Below are 20,268 nucleotides of genomic sequence, written 5' to 3' on the forward strand. Positions count from 1 at the left end.
CAGTCATACTCACCAAACCAGTTTGGTAGTTTAACTGGTGTATGATCATGTGTTCAAAGATTGGTGCACATTAGATTATAAATCATCCATTTATTTACTAAAACTCTTTGCATCACCTTTTTTCCCCACCAATTTACTCCTAATAAATCTTAAAAGGGGCACACACATTATTTAGCATTTTGGGGAAATGTGTTGTTTATTTCAGTAGAACAATCCAAATTCTACCTTTAAATGCCTCAAATATACAAGTTTTTTCTGAGACTTTCTATTCACACTGCGTTCAAAATACGAGAACATCCACTGAAGACTGGGAAGACCAATATGGCTACCAAAGCAACAGGTGCTTACTATTAACGACTACTACTGACAGTTTTTGACTTGTTAAATTAAAGTGACAGAGAGTGCTGTACAAACTTTATTTCTGAACATTCTCTAATGTTTGAGCTCATTAAATTGAGAGGAATACATTATTTCTTTGTAAAGCCACTGGGAATCAGCACAACAATTAGAACTGGTTTCCCGACTTGCAGCTAAAGCATGCTTGACATGCTTGACTCAGGTTATATCAAACAGCCTTATATATCATCATTCCATGAGGGGCTGCATGCTGGCATGCGTCTCTAGCAGTTATTAGTTACCCTTAAAAAGGCTAAAAAAGAAAAACATGATAATAAAGGTTGGTTCTGGAACATCTGGACATTATTGTGACAACAAGGAGTCTTCATAAACCAGTAAAGTTATGGTCAACCCTGAGCATCCTCTGCATGACACAGAAACGGTCTCTTTAATCAGATCTGTTGTAAAACAGACGGCTACAGGAGCTCCTTTCTACCCGCAACCATCAGCATCTACAGCAACTCTTTGAAGAAAATTGTATAATATAAGTTACAACCTTTAATTTTCCCTCTGGGATTAATAAAGTATTTTATATGACGAGGTGGTGTACACCCTGGACAGGTTGTCAGGCACAAATACACACAGGACAAACAACCACGTACATACTAACGGCAAAAAACCATGAGGACTGTAATCAATTCAATAACTATTTAATGCAGTCATGTGTTTTGGGGTGACTTCGTCCTTTTACTCAGTTAGTTTGATTTATCCTTCCTGTTCAGAAGTTTTGTTCGCTTTTATTGACACTAATTTTGTTCCATACATGACGCTAAGACCAAGCAGCCAAAAATTCTGTCAGAGAATCTACATTAAGTAAAGCGTCTCATTAAGAAGTGCACATTAACTTTTGCAGTCCTGTCAGGATAAAACTGGCAAAATATCAATTTGCTTCTTTTTTAACAGTTGAAATGAGGGCAAAATTTTCGTCAAACGGTGTCAATTTTTATGTCCGTACCGTGAGTAGTTGAAATTACTGTGGAAGAACAGATACCCCCCCCAAACATCTTAACTAACAGCAAAAGGTTAGTTCAGCTACTTCATTTTTCACTGTAATTGACAGTGCAGACTATTGATAGATTTCCTTAGAATAGATTTTTCCCAAAACTAGACATCGGAGCAGATAATTCAACTTCCTCTAAGGAAAAATAAATACAGCTTATTAAACCAGGTAGTAGTTCCCTGGAATAAATAGAAGATTGTGTCAGTCAAGAACCGTAATTTGGCACGTTAACTTTTCCACTCAGCAAGGGAGCTGTGATTATTTTAAACAGCTGGTGGGCATTAATTGGTCGCAGGGTAATCAACCCGAGCTGCTGCCACGGAGAATAAACGAGATGCCACCTGCTTTTAATCATTACAGCTGCACAGGGATACAGATATCACGCTTTTAATTTGGTCATTGTATGATTAAAATTTCTTTTTTTAAATCTAATTTTTACGTCATGACCCGATTTGTTGAGACCCAGAGGCAGAGGCGTGGAGTAAATGGCGACATTTATGAGAAACGATGATAAAACGGTCACTTACAAAAGAGCCAGAAGAACACACAAAGGAACCGAGTACTTGAAGGAACATGACGGGGTTGAACCAGGAGGAATGAAAGCAGGAGAGGTGAATAAATACTAGGAGGTTAAAGGCTGGAGCTAAAGACCGGGGCTGATTAGCTAATGAGTTGCAGGTGTGAGGGCACAAGGGGGCGAGAGAGAGTACCTAACTGTACCTAAACACAAAGAATAATTAAACATAACCGAATATATAAGAAATGACTGAACTGAAGCAAATCAGAGGACTGATTTAATAAAAAAATAAGGATAACCGCTACATGAGATTCGTCTTGCTCACAGTCATCATTCATAGTTTTGGTCATTTATCTGTCTGTGTTACAACAAATTTGAGTCTCATGAAGGGATTGGTCAGGGTTGTCCATACTTTTCTTGATTTTTTGTAAAATCCTTTTTTGCGCCATCGTCTCCAGAGGTTCCACAGTCGTTCCCAGAACAGAACCATTTTATATCCCTGTTCTCCTAAAGCTCTTTTCACTTTCTATGAGCATCTTCTTGCTGTCTCTGCACACTCTTTAGTAACTCATTAGTGCTCCCCCTGGTGGATCGGTTCTTCCTGTTCAGTACCTCAGGTTTATATGTGTGGAAAGGCCAAAACAGTAATAAGAAACAGTTCCAAAACTAAAATACGGAGGTTTGTCGCTCTGGAAATATGTATTTTAAAGAACTGTTAGACTACCAGCTTAGTTTTATTTCTTATGTCAGAGAACAAGTATTCTAGAAATTACTTGTCTTTAGATTTACAATGTTAAAAAAGGTAAAGTGGGGGTTCAAAGTGTTTTAATTTAAATATGAGATAATCATATTCACCGTCCCCTGCTTAGCAGCTTTTTTTTTTTTAGGTCATTTGCCACCTGAACTATTTCTGTGTTTAAGTGTAATGTAACTTTCTTCTTTCTTCTTTTATATAAATTTATGGAATAAGTGCAAAGCAAATCCATTCATTCTGATTCTAATAGTATAAAGTCATTCAGTTGGTTGGAACTTTTGCTGGACTCCAACACTGTTACTGATTCAGAGTTTCTTGGAAAGGTGAGCTGCTTAAGATAAGATAATACTGTTTGATATGTGTTTTAAAATTATATATATATTTTTAAAAAGTATATTTTTTAGACTCTATTCCTTAACCCATTATCTAAATCCATCCACACATATTTTTCATATTTTTGTCATCCATCCACTGGATTTTACTGATTTGCATCATATTCATGGTGAAATTTTGTATTTATACTATAAAACCGGGCAACTTGAGTCTGAGAAAGTATGAAATCTTAATTCTAAAATTTGTAAATTGGTTGTGATTCTACTGAATTGCTTTGCGGGGATGTCTGTGCGAGTGTGTGTTGGCTTTCTGGTAGGAATAACATTAATGTCAGCTTTAGAGCTCTCCATCACTTCCTGTGTAGGATTTAGCCAGGCACTCGAAGGAGGATTCACACACTTTATGCTTCAGCTGGTGCTTGACTTAAATTTTTCTCCTCACCAAGTAAAAAAAAAAGAAAGAAAAGCAGTCACAAAAATCTGAGGAGAATAAAAAAAATCTCCAAAACTTCAAATATCACTGAATTAATTTCAGGATGACAAAAAGCATTAGGCTGCTGGCTATTAAGCTCTCTCTAGCAAGCTTTATATTGGAAGTTCCTCCTTGAAGACAAACTATCATTACTGTTCAATCACCATAACAAAATTGCAATCAAAACATACAGAAATTTAGCCATTTCCAAACCTATTAGTACAACTATAATCAAATTGTCACAATTTGAACATTCAGTCAGCTTGTCTGTACACACCAAGATTACTCTAAGATTCCTAAAATTACTCAAGACTACTACAAGAGTGCAATGACAACTTCTCCAGCACAAAAAAATAATAAATAAAATTACGGTTTTGAATTGGCCTAGTCAAATCCTGGGTTCAAATTATACTTAAATGCTGCCTTGAATTGACTTTTTCTGCATAAAATGGCTGAAATAAATGAATTTTGAAAAGAAGCGTGGCCTGATATTCCTCTACACACCGATGGCAGTTGTTTCTGTAACTTGTTCATAGGTGCAGCACAAGAGCCAAAACAGAAGCCATGTGAATGTTTGCACACCATGCTCTCTGTTGTTACAGAATAACATTTTAGAAAAGCATTTCTGGTTTGGCTGAGTGCAGGAAGTTAGGATCTGAGACCAATCCAATTAGCAACCTTGGATCCCTCTGCTAGTTTACACAGAGCACTCCCCCGGTTTACGGCCTGGAAGGGTTCTGGATGGATGGGGAACGCCATGAATAATGCAGGCCTGCATTAAAAGCAGGGGGGAAGTTGTGATTCACAGAGGAGGAAAGGTTGACATGCAAAGTGGTTTAGAAACGGGTGCCTTGTAAGCCAGAGTCTGTCCGGTATTCATGAACTCAGCATAAACCATAAGTCATATATAATACGATTCTCCGCTGGTAGGTTGATATTTATTACGGCTAATATAGTCACACGTTGTGAAAACAGCTGAGGTTAGTCTAATCGTAGCCGACCTATTGCTCTCTTCAGATCAAGAGGCATGAGGGGGAAAAAAACAAAAGAGAGAAAGAAAAACAATTGTATTTTTTTTCTGTGGTCTACTCTTTGTAACCCTCCAACGTGCTGGAAGCTCAGTGCATAGCAGAGCCCTCTATAAATAGCTTTGGAGTCAGGAGTCGAGTTAGTGAGTGCATTAGCGAACAGGCACGCAAAGCGAATAACTGCAAGTCGACGTGGAGGAAGAACAAGAAGTGATGGAAACAACCGATCTAGCGATGATATCACAGGCTTCAGGTCTTATTTCACTCAGCGCTGTGAGACGCACGCACACAGAATGACACGCACAGCTGGCTCCACTCATGCAGCTCCGCATGCGATTGACTGCAACACACAGATCTACGGGATGGTAGCTGGTTCTGTCTCAGTATAGGAGGCCAAAGTATACGGGGCTTTTTCTCTTATACACACCTAAAGAACTGCTAGCTGCAGAACTGAATCCACCAGATGCTTCAGCATAAAAGGGCACTGAAAGGCTTCCACTGTTGTTGATCAGAACTTTAACAGTTCACTCAGGTTCTGCTTGTTGGTTTGCTGAAGATTAAACAAGATAAACCGGGCCAATAAATTAGTGGAAATTGGTGGAGCCACAATGCGACCTATTACCAATTCCTGCCATTCTATCGCTAGTATCTTATGAAAGTCTTTGCACCTCTTGAACTTTGTCACAATTTGTTACACCGACACCACAAACTGAAGTGTATTTTACTAGGATCTAACCTGGCAGATCAACACAAAATATACTTGATCCTGTACAGTTCTGAGTTTGTATGCAATTAGGAGTATCGGGAAAATATTTTTCAGATTCACAAGTGCTGGACATGTCCCTAAGAAGTTGCTCTTTGCCAACAGTGAGCTGTGGAGATTTATTTTTTATTTTACAGTAAATGCAAATCCTTTAAAAGAACATCTTTCTGTAGTAAAAAACAAACAAACAAGACTCTGCTTTACGTCATATTAATCTACCAGGGAAACAGTCATGAATTACTAACTTGGACATTAGAATCGCTCTCTGATCATCTTGAAGAACGAGAATCTACACTGAACCCTCGTTTTTCACGGGGGTTGCGTTCCGTAAAGAACCGTAATAGGCGAAATCCGTGAAGTAGTTACCTTTATTTTTTACAGTTATTATACAGCATAATTAAATACTCCACAGTGAACCAAAGAACAAAACCTGCTTTCAGGCCCAAGCATTTTTTAAACGCTTTTTAACAAATAACTACAGTAAAATAATCATTTTAATTATCAATAGTAGGACAAATTGTGACTCGCGTATTTCGCTGACACTGCGGCCTGACTCCGCTCAGGTGTGTTTTTTCAAGAGAAGAACATCGTTATCGGTATTTGTTGTCGCTCTTTTGTTCTTCTGGGCAAAAACATTTACCAAAATTTGCTGTAGTACGTATATTGAAATACCGTAACGTTATTGGCACACAGGTAGAGAAGAAGCGCGGAGACTGTTTAGCCAATCAGGACACAGAATACAATGCACTGTGGAAAAAAAACGGCACAAAAAAAATCCGTGAAGCAGCGAGACCGTGAAAGGTGAACCGAGTTATAACGAGGGTTCACTGTAATTACAAAATACTTTGGTTGCATTTACTTTGTTGGAATTGTTAAGCATGCAAAAAAAAGTAAAAGTAAAACAAAGACGAAACATAGTTTTTCTTTCAATAAATGTGCTAAGTTATTAGTGACATGTGATGAGGTGCAATGCTGGTGAACCACTGACTTAATCATAATCATATTTACAAATGTAGACCATCAGAATGTTATTGTTTACATAAGACAATTTCACGCATGTGGACAAAGCTGGAGGGCAAAAATCGATGGAAAATCAGTTCATATATTAAATGTTTTTAACCATTTCATTGGTGACGTACAGACAGGGGGAGCATGCTCTCATAGAATGGCAGTTAGCGAGAGGTTGCGCAATCCCAGGTGAGGCTCAACCCGCTGCTGCCTCACCAGCTGCGCTTCCGAGCGTTTGAATGGGAAAATGAGAAAATTCAACAATTTTGAAGAAAAAATAATCAAAATTGGTTAAGCTAAATAAAAAAACTAAACTTTACAGTACAAACCACATGGTGAAAATAGCAATCTAAATTATTTTGTCATTATATTTTTCCATTATGACATTACCTGTCAGTGGTAACTATGGTAACCAGTGACAGTTTAAAAGCCCACTGTCTCCTTCTGCAGTCAGGTTGCGCGCGCATCCGTGGTGTTAACAAAAAATCCATCAGACAAGCCCGCTCTGAATATCAAACGAAACTGTGACATCACAATGTGGCATCACAATATAACTCCAAAGGCAGAATTCTGACATCACCAGCGATTATATAAGCTCATCACATCGATCTACTTTCATCACAGCCGTTTAGCAGCCGTTGTTGATACATTTCTCTTGAGAAATTATTTAGCAGTTCACAGTTAGATTTTCAACTCTGTTTGGTGCACATTTCTTTTGGAGATTTACATCAAACTTTACGTGAAATCGTTACTGAGTTTATAGAGAATTGATTTAGCTTACAACCTAAAACAAGCAAAGTTTACAATGCAGTCCAACCAGCCTACAGTCGAAGAGGTTACATCCGACAAAATTGTCGAAAGGGAAATAGAGCCACCCAAGACACCCAAGCGCAAGAAGAAGAAGGTGTCATTTGCAGTCTGGTGGGAGCAGTACGCAACTGAGGAGCAAAAAATGTCTGCTGAAAATATCCAACAGCAGGACGCTTCATCGGTGACTGAAAATGAATCGCTCCCCAAAGCACTGGACGCAGTGGATCAGAAAGGGGACAGCCAGCCACCTGAAAGTGAGTCCAATGAGAAGAACCAGGTACCATTTAAAACCTGGTCGGAGGAACACGTCCCCATTGACCCAGAGATTTCTGCAGGAAATATTGAAAAGCAGAACGATTCACTGGTCATTGAAGAAGAGTCCAAAGCTGGAGTGCAGGAGATTATTGATGTAGCAGAGAAGGAGCAGCCCTCTAAGTCTAAGGAACAACCACCAACGACGAGGCGCAAAAAGAAGAAAATGATACCACTTCAAATCTGGTTGGAGAAACATGCCATTGCTGATCTAAGTATTTCAGCTGAAAGTACTGGAAATGAAGATGTTACACTGGATACCAAACAGGAATCGATCTCTGTACTGAAGGAGACACCAGAGAAGGAACAGCCCTTTAAGTCTGGTGCTGAAAATGTTAAAAAGCAGGACACTTTTCTGCTTGAAGAAGAAGGTGATCAGGAAGATTCCTTAGAGAAGGAGATTTGCAAAGAGGAACCTGCAATTTCTACAACAGAACTGGTCACTGAAAAGAAATCCATCTCCAGATCACAGGAGAAAGTGGATCAAAAAGGGGACAGCCAGCCACCTGAGATTGAGTCCAATGAGAAGAACCAGGTACCATTTAAAACCTGGTCGGAGGAACACGTCCCCATTGACCAAGAGATTTCTGCAGGAAATATTGAAAAGCAGAACGATTCGCTGATCAGTGAAGAAGAGTCCATTGCTGGAGTGCAGGAGACAATCAACATAGCAGAGAAGGAACAGCCCTCAAAGTCTAAGGAACAGCCACCAACGACGAGGCGCAAAAAGAAGAAAATGATACCACTTCAAATCTGGTTGGAGAAACATGCCATTGCTGATCTAAGTATTTCAGCTGAAAGTACTGGAAATGAAGATGTTACACTGGATACCAAACAGGAATCGATCTCTGTACTGAAGGAGACACCAGAGAAGGAACAGCCCTTAAAATCTTTCACTGAAAATGTTAACAAGCAGGACACTTTTCGTCTTGAAAAAGAAGGTGATCAGGAAGATTCCTTAATGAAGGAGATTTGCAAAGAGGAACCTGTGATATCTACCACACAACTGGTCACCGAAAAGAAATCCAACTCCAAATCACAGAAGGAAGTGGATCAAAAAGGGGAAAAACAGTTATCAAAGACGAAGCGCATTAAGAAGACGCCACTGTTATGGAAATCTTTCCCCGAGTCAGATGCTTGCGTAGATCTTGCATTTTTTACTGAAAACGGTGACATCAATAATGGTCCTCTGCCAGAAAACCAAAGTTATCAGGCAGCTTTGCCCATCAGCGGAAAGAAGACGTTTTGGAAAATGCTCCCCCAGTCAGAACCTCGCATAGATGTCAGTTTTGTTGCTGAGAATATTGAAACTCAAAATGTTTCAATGCCGGAACAAGAACGTGATGAGGCAGCTTCCTTGGCAAAGGAAAGTTATTCCCAGAAAACTGTGATTTCTACAACACAGATAGTCACCAAAGAGGACCAAGAAGGGGAGAAATTTCCATCTACGGGTAAGCCCAAAGACAACATCCAAAGAGAGAATTTAACTGAGGTTCTTGATAATCAAACAGCGGAAAATGTTCAAGGAGAGCGTTTACCTGAAATTCAGAATTTGCCCCACTCTTCTGAAAAGTGCATGTGTCTTGCCAAATATAAGGAGTCTGAATTAGAATATATCGAAGTACAGAAATATTTACTGCAACAGCTTGATGAGATGTTCAATATAAATCAAAAACTAAATGCTAAACTTAAACAGCAGAAAGGTCTGATGAAGAAAGGACTCTCAGGGAGAAGACAAGTCAAGAATTCAATGGTTTCTGTTCAAGTTCAGACAGATTCACAGGACAGCCCAAAGCAGAAAACAGTCAATGATCAATCTGCTTCAATGCAAACAGAGATGGATGTACAGAAAACCAGCGATCAGTTAAAACCAGTCTGTCAAGCGATTTCAACGCAAACTGAGTCAGATGCACTGGAAACCAGATGTGAATTCAAACCAGTTTATCAAACAATTTCAACACAAACGGAGCTCTTTTTATTGCTAAAAAAACAGCCCTCTGAAAAACAACTGAATGAGCATCAGGATCAGCAGGCCGAGCTATTCGAGAAATCTACAGGTAGGAACAGGAGAAAGTCAGCAATGAAAGCTGCCTCTGAACTAGAGACCCTCAGTAATGAAAAGGATTCTGGAGCAAACAGTGAACAAGACATTTCAGTAAGAGAAATAGTTGGGGATCAGACAGCTACAATCAAAAACGAGATTCACAGAAATGAAACAGTCATCGATAAATTTCAGCAGGCGATCGAAGAAGAAATGGTCTCCACAACACAACTAAATGGGGACCATCAAGATGAGAAACAGCCATCAAAGAACTCTAAACGTAAGAATAAGAGAAAGGCAGCCATGAGAGCTGTCTCTGAATTGGAAAACCTCAACACTGATAATGTTTCTGGAGAAAACAGTGAACAACTAATAGTTTCTACACCAGAAACAGTTGAGGATCAGACGGCTACCATCAAAAACCTGATTCATTCAATAGAAACAGTAATCGCTAAAGTACAGCAGATCACTGAAGAAGAAACTGTCTGCATAACACAACAAAACGGAGACCACCCAGATGAGAAAAAGCCATCAAAGCAATCCAAACGTAAGAACAAGAGAAAGTCAGCAATGAGAGCTGTCTCTGAATTGGAAAACCTCAAAAATGATACAGTTTCTGGAAACAACAGTGAACATCAAGTAGTTTCTATACCAGAAACAGTTCGGGATCAGACAGCTTATATTAAAAATGAGATTCACGCAAACGAAACAGTCATTGATAAATTTCAGCAGGTGATCGAAGAAGAAATGGTCTCCATAACGCAACTAAATGGGGACCAGGAAGATGAGAAAAAGCCGTCAAAGAAATCCAAACGTAAGATCAGGAGAAAGGCAGCAATGAGAGCTGTCTCTGAATTGGAAAACCTCATCACTGATAATGTTTCTGGAGAAAACGGTGAATATCAAGTAATTTCTATACCAGAAACAGTTGGGGATCAGACAGCTTATATTAATAGCGAGATTCATACAAAAGAAACAGCGATCGCAAAAATACAGCAGATCACTGAAAAAGAAACGGTCTGCATAACACAACAAAACGGAGACCACACAGATGAGAAAAAGCCATCAAAGCAATCCAAACGTAAGAACAAGAGAAAGTCAGCAATGAGAACTGTCTCTGAATTGGAAAACCTCAAAAATGATACAGTTTCTGGAAACAACAGTGAACATCAAGTAGTTTCTATACCAGAAACAGTTCGGGATCAGACAGCCTATATTAAAAGCGAGATTCACGCAAACGAATCAGTCATCGATAAATTTCAGCAGGCGATCGAAGAAGAAATGGTCTCCACAACACAACTAAATGGGGACCAGGAAGATGAGAAAAAGCCATCAAAGAAATCCAAACGTAAGATCAGGAGAAAGTCAGCAATGGGAGCTGTTTCTGAATTGGAAAACCTCAAAAATGATAATGTCTCTGGAGAAAACGGTGAACAACTAGTAGTTTCTATACTAGAAACAGTTGGGGATCAAACAGCCACCATCAAAGATGAGATTCACAGAAATGAAATGGTCACCAGTAAACCACAGCAGGCGATCGAAGAAGAAACGGTCTCCACAACACAACTAAACGGAGACCACCCAGATGAGAAAAAGCCATCGAGGAAATCTAAACGTAAGATCAGGAAAAAGGCAACAATGAAAGCTGCCTGTGAACTGGAGACACTCAATAATGAAAATGGTTCTGGAGAAAACAGTGAACTACAAGACGTTCCTATACCAGAAACAGTTCGGGATCAGACAGCTTATATTAAAAATGAGATTCACGCAAACGAAACAGTCATTGATAAATTTCAGCAGGTGATCGAAGAAGAAATGGTCTCCATAACGCAACTAAATGGGGACCAGGAAGATGAGAAAAAGCCATCAAAGAAATCCAAACGTAAGATCAGGAGAAAATCAGCAATGAGAGCTGTCTCTGAATTGGAAAACCTCAAAAATGAAAACGTTTCTGGAAAAAACTGTGAACATCAAGTAGTTTCTCTACTAGAAACAGTTGGGGATCAGACAGCCACCATCAAAGATGAGATTCACACAAATGAAATAGTCACCAGTAAACAAGAGCAGGCGATCGAAGAAGAAACGGTCTCCACAACACAACAAAATGAGGACCAGCATGATGAAAAAAAGCTATCGAGGAAATCTAAGCGTACGATCAGGAGAAAGGCAGCAATGAAAGCTGCCTGTGAACTGGAGACCCTCAATGATGAAAATGGTTCTGGAGAAAACAGTGAACATCAAGTAGTTTCTACACTAGAAATAGTTGGGAATCAGAAAGCCTCCGTTAAAAACGAGATTTGTACAAAAGAAACAGTGATCGCAAAAGTACAGCAGATCACTGAAGAAGAAATGGTTTCTGAAACCCAACAAAATGGAGACCACCAAGATGAGAGAAGGCCACTGACTAAATCTAAATGTAAGAAAAAGAGGAAGATGGCAACAAAAGCAGAACTGGAAACTGTTGTAAACCTGATAGAGACACATCAAAACTTGATCGAAAACACTAAGACACCAAAAACTGACTTAGAAATAATACCAGAGATCCCACAGACAGCGTTTGGGCAAATAGAGACAAAACCTGGCAAAGTTTCAGAAGATGTAACAGGTAAGGTTCCTGTAGTTTCCACAGAAGAGGAGAGTGGTCTAATGGAAACACAGAGAACATCCCCTCCACAGTCAAAGGTTACACTAAACGAAGATGTAATTGAAACAACACCTCAGGAATCAGAGACTCAAGCAACTGACGAGTCTGCTGAGCAGGACAATAACCCTGAACAAGAAGAGAACCCCATAAAAAAGATTCCACTGTGGAAACGTTTCATAAGGGCTTTATCTCCAACATCTCTGCGCAAATTCAAAGACAGATGTAAAGTCCATCCAGCGTAGACATCACTTTATGTCTCCAGTGTATTAGATTTAAAAGGGAGGTGGGGCCACGTGTGGGTTGGGTGATTGGCGGTAATTGGAAAAAGAGCCACTGTTGTTGTTAATTGGACATTTCAATATTAAAAAGTCAGGACTGCACGGGGGGAAACGTCTCCCCGTGTAGGTGTGGGTTCACTCCGGGCGCTCCGGCTTCCCCCACGTTCAACAACATCAGTACTCATGTTCATCCAGTGTAAGATTTTTATTTCTAATTCTAAACAGAAGATAAGACCAACATATTTATTACTTAAAGGGAGTTTCGGAAAAAGAAAATTTAAACAACGTGGAACAAAAAGAGAATTTTAGAAATCTAAACCTATACAAATTGGGAAAAATTTTGATAACTATTTATCTTTTTGGGCAAGATAAATATATATGTATACCTAAATATATATATATATCTAAATATATATATATATAAATATATATATATATATATATATATATATATTGATATAGATATATAGATATAGATAGATCTCTATCTATATCTAAATCTATATACCTTCTAAATCTATCTATCTAAATATATATAAATCTCTCTCTATATATATATATAAATATCTATATATGCGTATGTATAAATACATACATATATAGATATAGATAATCTATATCTAAATCTATATGCCTTCTAAATCTCTCTCTCTCTCTCTCTCTCTCTCTCTATATATATATATAGGTATCTATCTTTCTCTCTGTAAATATACATAAATCTATATATAGATATCTAAATCTATCTACATATCAATATCAATCTACCTATATATATCTACCTCACTCTCTCACTTCTATCTATATATATATATATATATATATATATATATATATGGGTATCTGTATGTCTCTCTCTCTCTCTCTGTAAATATACATAAATCTATATACTGTATCTATGTCTAAATCTATCTACCGTCTCCTCAAAATTTATATATACATATATATATATATGTATGTTTCTATCCGTCTCTCTCTCTATCAATATATATAAATCTATATATAGATATCTAAATATATCTACATATCGATATCAATCTATCTACATCTCTCTCTTCATATATATATATATATATATATATATATATATATATATATATATATATATATATATATGTGTGTGTGTGTGTGTGTCTCTCTATAAATCTATAAAAAAATCTATATATAGATATCCATATATCTACTTATCTATATAGATCTATATCTACACCTATATCTATACATAGATATTAAGTATATCTACACCTATATCAATATATAGATATAGGTGTAGATATACTGTAGATATCTATCTATCTATCGATATCTATATATAGATATCCATATATCTAGATATCTATAAAGATCTATATATATATATATATATGTAGATAATGCTCTCTCTCTACATCATCTATCTAGATCTCTGTCTCTCTCTCTCTCTATATATATATATATATATATATATTTATCGATCCATATATATATAGATAGATCTATCAATAGATATATATATATATATATATATATATATATATATATATATATTTATCGATCCATATATATATAGATAGATCTATCAATAGATATATATAATGTATATATGTATATGTTTTATATATAAAAACATATATTTTATGTTGATGTTGTGTGAGGCACACCTGTGGCGCGGCGGTAGAGACAGTTTTACCATCACCTTCATGGTCCCCCTGTTTCTGATGTTCTCCTGTTTTCCCTCCTTCCAGCCTCCAGTGAGTTGAAGAGTTTAATTGCAGAAGGTACAAATGAGTTCCTCAGTCTGTTGGTCCTGCACTTTGGAGTAATCAGTCTCCCTCTGAACCTGCTTTCCTGGATGCTGATGACAGTGTGCAGACGGTGGCTGGCATTGTCCATAATAGTCCCGAGTTTCTGTAACGTTCCCTTCTCTGCCATTGTTGCCAGAGAATCCAGCCTCATACCGACCACTGAGCTTGTCTGATTTGTTTCTCCAGGCTGCGAAGGTCTGACTTTGAGATGCTTCCACCCAACACGCCACATCCTTCAATAAGACGCTGGTGACAACAGACTGGTAAAACAACCCCAGCAGCTTTCCACAGATGTTAAAGGATCTCAGCCTCCTCAAGTAAGTGCATCCTGGTTTGGGCCTCCTTATAAAGATAATTGGTGTTGCTTGTCTAGTCCAGCTTGTTGTCCAGCCCTAGGCAATATATTTATTGGTCTGCACGACCTCCGCCTCCACCCCTCCTATCAGAACTGGTCGTGGACTGCCTCTGACCCTCCTGAAGTCAATGTTCCTTTCCCTTGGATGTGTTTAGCTGCAGGCTGTTTCTGTGGCACCAGACATCAAAGTCCCTCGCTGTACTCTTCTTCGTTGTCTTTGATGCAGCCCATGATGGCAGTGTCATCAACATACTTCTGAGTGTGGCATGTAATATGACACGAATATACAGCATATACATAGACATTATTCTTATGCTACTGTTATGCTTTAATGTTTACATCTTTCACGTATTCACAAAATATCTGAAAACATTGTTTTCCCATTGATTTTGTTTCTTATATGGAAGCTTTGTTTAAGTAAAAGACACTTTAAGATTATTAAAGTGGTTTGAGAGAATAAGTAGCTCTCCTGTGAATATTTCACCGATGTGCGATCATCTGAAGCAGCTTCACTGACGCTCTGTTATTAAGTCTGTAAAACAACCATCAGGATCCAGTTTGCTAGGCCTGAGTCACTCACAGGGCCTGGCTTGTTTCATTGCTCTCTTTTGCATGACTGACCATTGCATGAATAACTCAGTGAGAGGAAACTACAACATCGAGAGGCTTGATGTTTCTGTTATTATTAAACACAGCCCAGTGTGACTGATTAAACATCTCAGTGAGGACAGAGACAGCCGATGCAGAAGAGACCTTGTTGGTTTAATTTTCTTTATTTTCCGGTTCAGTGGCTTAAGAAACAAACACATTTTCAGATAAAAATCGGTTGCTTTCCAACCCAGTGACACAACGTTATTGGCAAGGGACACTACCAAGTGGATTTGAAGATGCAACAAATAACAGCTAAAACAATCTGTGAATGGGATCAAGCTGAGACGAGTCCTTCAGAGGAGTGTAGTCACAGCTCAATGAACTGGCACATGGCAGTGGTGCAGAGGTGTTTACACGATGTGCTCGGCTCAGTGCTGTGGACGGATGGGTGAGGAAAGCAGGGGCAAGCCACAGGCCCAATTTGGAAGAAACAGTAATATATCCCCCACTTATATTTACAATTACCAGTAGACAAAACTCTTATATAAAAGTGTGTGTGTGTGTGGGGGGGTGTGTTTGTGTGTGTCGCTGAGTCACTGGCATGATGACTGAAAGAGGTCAAGCCTGCCTCTTCTTTCTACTTCTTGGCCACGGCTCCTGAGCTCTCCACGTTTACAGGAATGGTGGTCTCAGAGTACTCCAGGGCTGGCTTGTTGATTGGAGCCTCCACAGTCAGGACGCCCTCAGGAGACAGAGAGGACGTCACCTTCTCGATGTTGGCAGTAGGGGGCAGACTAGAGCGGAGCAAAAAGGACACAGTCAAGTTTTGGGCTCTCAAAAGTACTGAATCTTTTCACATTTTGCCCCCTTACATCCCAACCTTCAAGGCATTTTATTATTATTATTTTTTTACGGATGAAAATCTTAGTGTGTCATCCCACTTTATTATGTTGCCGCTAAATAAAATGCAGAGCTATTAAATACTTTCAGAGGTCAACAACATACAATATTATGCAATCCTGCAAACAAATATCTTTGCCAGAAAACTAACTTCGCAGTACACTGAACTGTAATTGGAACGTGACACCAATAAAAGGCTACAGATACTTCTGCGCAGTACCTATTTCAATCATTTAAAAAGAAATGCAGAGACCTTTAATACAAGAGCAACAAGAGCAGTCAACACTTCATTATGCAATATATTAAAAGCAGTATTGCGTTACAGCCTGTAGGTGGCAGTAGAGCTCTGATAAACTATAGATTCGCAGAGGCAAGGGTTGATCGCCAGGAGGCCTGAAATCTAATGAATCAGTTATAAACTCGGACAGGTCTAAAAGTAAACAGATGTATGTTTTAACTAAAGCTATCAGTCTATTTTTTCTTTAAAACATAAAGATTTGTTGTCGGCTTATTGCTTTATATTTTAATTATGTCATTATTTCAGATTACAAAGATTCCCAGTCACCCACGACATGGCAAAACTAAAAAAAGGCTTAAAAATAAAGCAACTTAAGTTATAATTTAAACAGCCCATAACTTGTATTGGGAGCTATTACAATAATTCAATGTTTATGAGGAATTTTATTAAGAGCAGTTACTCATTAAAGCTTTTTTATTTTGAACCTTAAATTTTTGTAAAGATGTAGCAGAGATTAGATCAGTGCGACTGAACAAAACTCATATCTAAGCAACAATTGAATTTTAGTTTTATTTCTCAATAGTTTGCTTACTTAGAAAAACACATTTGATGTGCATTACTAGCCATTTTTGGTCCTGCAGCTTGAATGTAGTTTAAAAACGTTTTAATCCACATTTTATGTTACATTTCACTGTAACTTTGCCGACCCCCCTCAAAAATTGGTCTTAAGAAATTTTCCTGTTTATGGTTCCCCCCAATAATGAGATGGGATTTACGCCCTTGAATTAATGATAGTTAAAAGTTACTTACGTGTATTTTCTGGTAAAGCTTCTTGACACAAAACCATGTTCGTCCTTCCTTTCTTCATGCTTGGCTGTGAAACCGACAGCATAATTAGCATTTCGTTAGCTTAATTGTTTATTTTCACCATGTAATTAGTGAGATTCAAAAGGTAAATTCTGTTTAATTTTGCTATTCAGATAGTTCTCTTAGTATTGAACGAAATCTACAAATCCTGGGTCTTCACAAGGAGGACTGAAGACATGATTAAGGAAATTAGCTTAAGCTGCGTCTCCTGTTTTTAAACCATGAATTTATGAAATTAGTGTGACAGGCCTGGTTCTTCTGCAGCTACAAACTTTAAAACTTGGTAGGTAGAAAGATGTTTTCTTGCCTATGTAGCTCTTTTAGTAATATGTCAGGGACTGTACCTAACACTTACCCCAGCTAATGGATAACCAATAATTCATTAGTAAATTCTATCTAAAATAACAAGTTACTGGGAGATATTTTAGCACAAAAAAAGGGATAGAAGGAGAAAAAAACCTACCCTTTAGGGTTTTCTAGTGGTGGTAGTAGAGGCTGAATGTAGACTTGCTATTTTTTTAGTGTCTACACTATGCTAACAAATTGTAAGCAGGATTTGATACATGGTAAGACTACAGGCATTGAATAGTTTCTAAGCAGAACTGAAAAGGACCTTTGTCTGCAGGTTCTCAAACTGTGGCACGAGAACGCCCTTTTGGCGCTTTTGGTTACCTTCAGTGGTACTCAGAAATTATATTGTCAAACATTTACAATTTTTGAATACAAAACTGATTAATTGTTATAAGGCAAGAAAAGTAAACTCAAAAACTACAGTGGAGAATATTTTTGCTAACACAGGAGCAGACAGGATGCAGGACAATATTTGTGTCAAGGCACAAGCTAATCACTAGCAAAATAGGCTAGTAAATGTGCATTTGTAAAATTTTATATGTTGAAGCTATGAAACTCACTAATGCAATCTGTTGAAAAGATTTTATAAGGTCAGAAGTGAAAGTAAACAACTCATTACAGCAGCTTTTGCTATCTTTTTAAATGTGTGGCAGCCATATTGGATTTTCAGGTCAGCCCAGGTGAGAAACGTTTGACTTTCTTTTGGAAATTCACTTGGGAGGATCTTCCTGTTTTATTTGTCGAATATGAAACATGGAAATGAAATGCAGAATTACACCAAAACTATATTAGAATAACCTTCTACTGCCAGTGGATGAGAGGATGTTTTGGCCTTCATTTTATTTCTGTCAAAACACAGAGTTACAAAATTAGTACGAGGTCTGAGATTAACTGGTTTAGTCCTTAGCACTCTAAGGAATAGTAAATATGACTATTTTCAATAGTAATATTCATCTCATCTTGTTCATAAAGGCCTTTGCATTATTATTATTAATATTAGAAGAACAAGTGGTTTTGGCATTGCATGTCTGTGCTGCTTAAACACTGCCCCTCTTTCATGTTTGTTTACTGTGAAAAGGCAGATAAAGGCTGCTGACCTCAGACAGACTCATATCTACTCAATAGGAACAAACTGCTTGATATAAACACACAACTTCAGCTCAGCTTCTTTAGCAGCCATAAGTTGTGAGCAGGCCTACACCCGCTGTGGAAAAACAATTCTAATTAAGCTGATGATGTGAACGTTTAGACACGAAGTGCCAAATTCCCCTGGCATTGAATCACATGCTTTGTTTATCTCTGTTTTTCTGACCAGGTCCAGTGTCTAACACCAGTGAGGCTGGCAGTGAGGCAGTGGGACGGGATCCAGCTGTCCTTTTAAAGTAGCAGATAGCCGCTGTGACTCACAGTCAAGTCGCTTTGCTATGAGGATGGTCCTTTTGGTAATGCCATACAAGCGGCGGAGGGAGCAAGGCTTCGGAGATCAAGGTTATTACGGGATCTTACATCAGCTTTCAGTTTGCTTTAGTGTTTTGGGATGATGGAAGGGGAGCGAAAATAGCTAACTGTCTCCCACAAACTGCATATCTATGGGCTTCTGTCCCTCATGTCGGGGGGAAGGGCAGAATACATCTTGAGACAATATCCTGAGGTGAAATCATGACAGGATGGGTTAAATATTACAATTTTGCTCTGCATGTCTGTTAGTGGTTGCAAAAGTTTCCTCCCACAAATTGAACTGTGTGTTGTGATGTATTTAGAAGGATATCGGCCAAAATACTCCTCCCTTCCGTTGGGGTGGGGTGTCTTGAGATAATATCCTGAGTTCTCCTTATCCTGCAACTGGAATTTTATCCCAAGTCTTAAGGGAAAGTATTGTCCTCCTGCAGTTTAACCTCTTGTAATTCTTGCTTTTCCAACTCCTCACATTTTTCTCTGCGAAGGAAACTTTTAAAACAAGCATGCTGAAAAGGAAGGAAGGAAGGAAGGAATAAGTGCTCACCAGAAATTTCCAAAACGCCGTCCTTGGTCTTCACCACCAGCTCCTCAGGTGAGAAATGGGGGACGTCCAGGGAGATCTTCCAGTTGTCCTGCGTCTGCTTGATCTCGGACATCCCGCTGCTCATCTGCCGGGACAGGGCCCTGGCTTGGTGGGCCATCATGTGGCCCGGGTGGTACATCATGGGGCCGGGGGGCATCATGATGTCCGGGGCCATGAGCGACGGCCTCATGTAACCGGGCCAGTGGGTGGTGGGGAACCCAGGGAAGTCCTCAAACACGGGCGGGAGGCCGAACGCCTGGTCGAAGATGCGGCTGGTTTGGTGCAGGTCCCGGAACGGGTCCCAGCTCGGGGTGCGCTGCATGGTGAAGGGAATGCGTCTCTCGGCCATGCTGGCTGCGGTCAGTCAGAGGAGGTGTGTCTGCAGAAGAAAAGCTCCAAACATGCTCCCTGCCTCTCGGCACAGCACCTTTATACACTTTGAGACACCAGCCCCCCGGCCGTCAAAACATCCCACCCACTCGAGCCCCGCCGGCACACCTCCCCCAAAATGCCTTGGAAAGTGCTGGAACCTCTATTTGTGGCAGACGCAGCATGTAAATAGAATCCAACAGGAGGGCGGTGCGTAGTGTCAGCTGCCGGGGGCTCTGTGGAAATCCTGTGAGTAAGCCCCTCCCCTCTCTGTTCTTCTGAAGGAAACTAGAAAAAGCTGGAGAGACGCGGGATTGTTCTGGGAGGAACTAGATAAATTATCATTTTTTTTACTGCATCAACTGTTAATAAATAATAACAATGAAGCCTTTTTAAAGCTAAGAATATAAAAAATATCAA

General features: G+C 39.0%; 1 protein-coding gene across 1 annotated transcript; it reads right to left on the reverse strand.

Annotated features, from left to right (window-relative positions):
* Positions 1-15,243: 15,243 nt before the first annotated feature.
* hspb1 (heat shock protein, alpha-crystallin-related, 1) lies at positions 15,244-19,993 on the reverse strand. Its single transcript, XM_032576018.1, has 3 exons — positions 19,441-19,993; positions 17,031-17,094; positions 15,244-15,876 (listed from the first exon to the last, which is right to left on the reverse strand). The coding sequence occupies exons 1-3, from the start codon at positions 19,826-19,828 to the stop codon at positions 15,720-15,722; spliced, it is 609 nt and encodes a 202-aa protein (XP_032431909.1). The 5' UTR covers positions 19,829-19,993; the 3' UTR covers positions 15,244-15,719.
* Positions 19,994-20,268: the final 275 nt, after the last annotated feature.

Source organism: Xiphophorus hellerii, chromosome 11, assembly GCF_003331165.1.
Source record: "Xiphophorus hellerii strain 12219 chromosome 11, Xiphophorus_hellerii-4.1, whole genome shotgun sequence".
NCBI classification, from domain to species: Eukaryota; Metazoa; Chordata; class Actinopteri; order Cyprinodontiformes; family Poeciliidae; genus Xiphophorus; species Xiphophorus hellerii.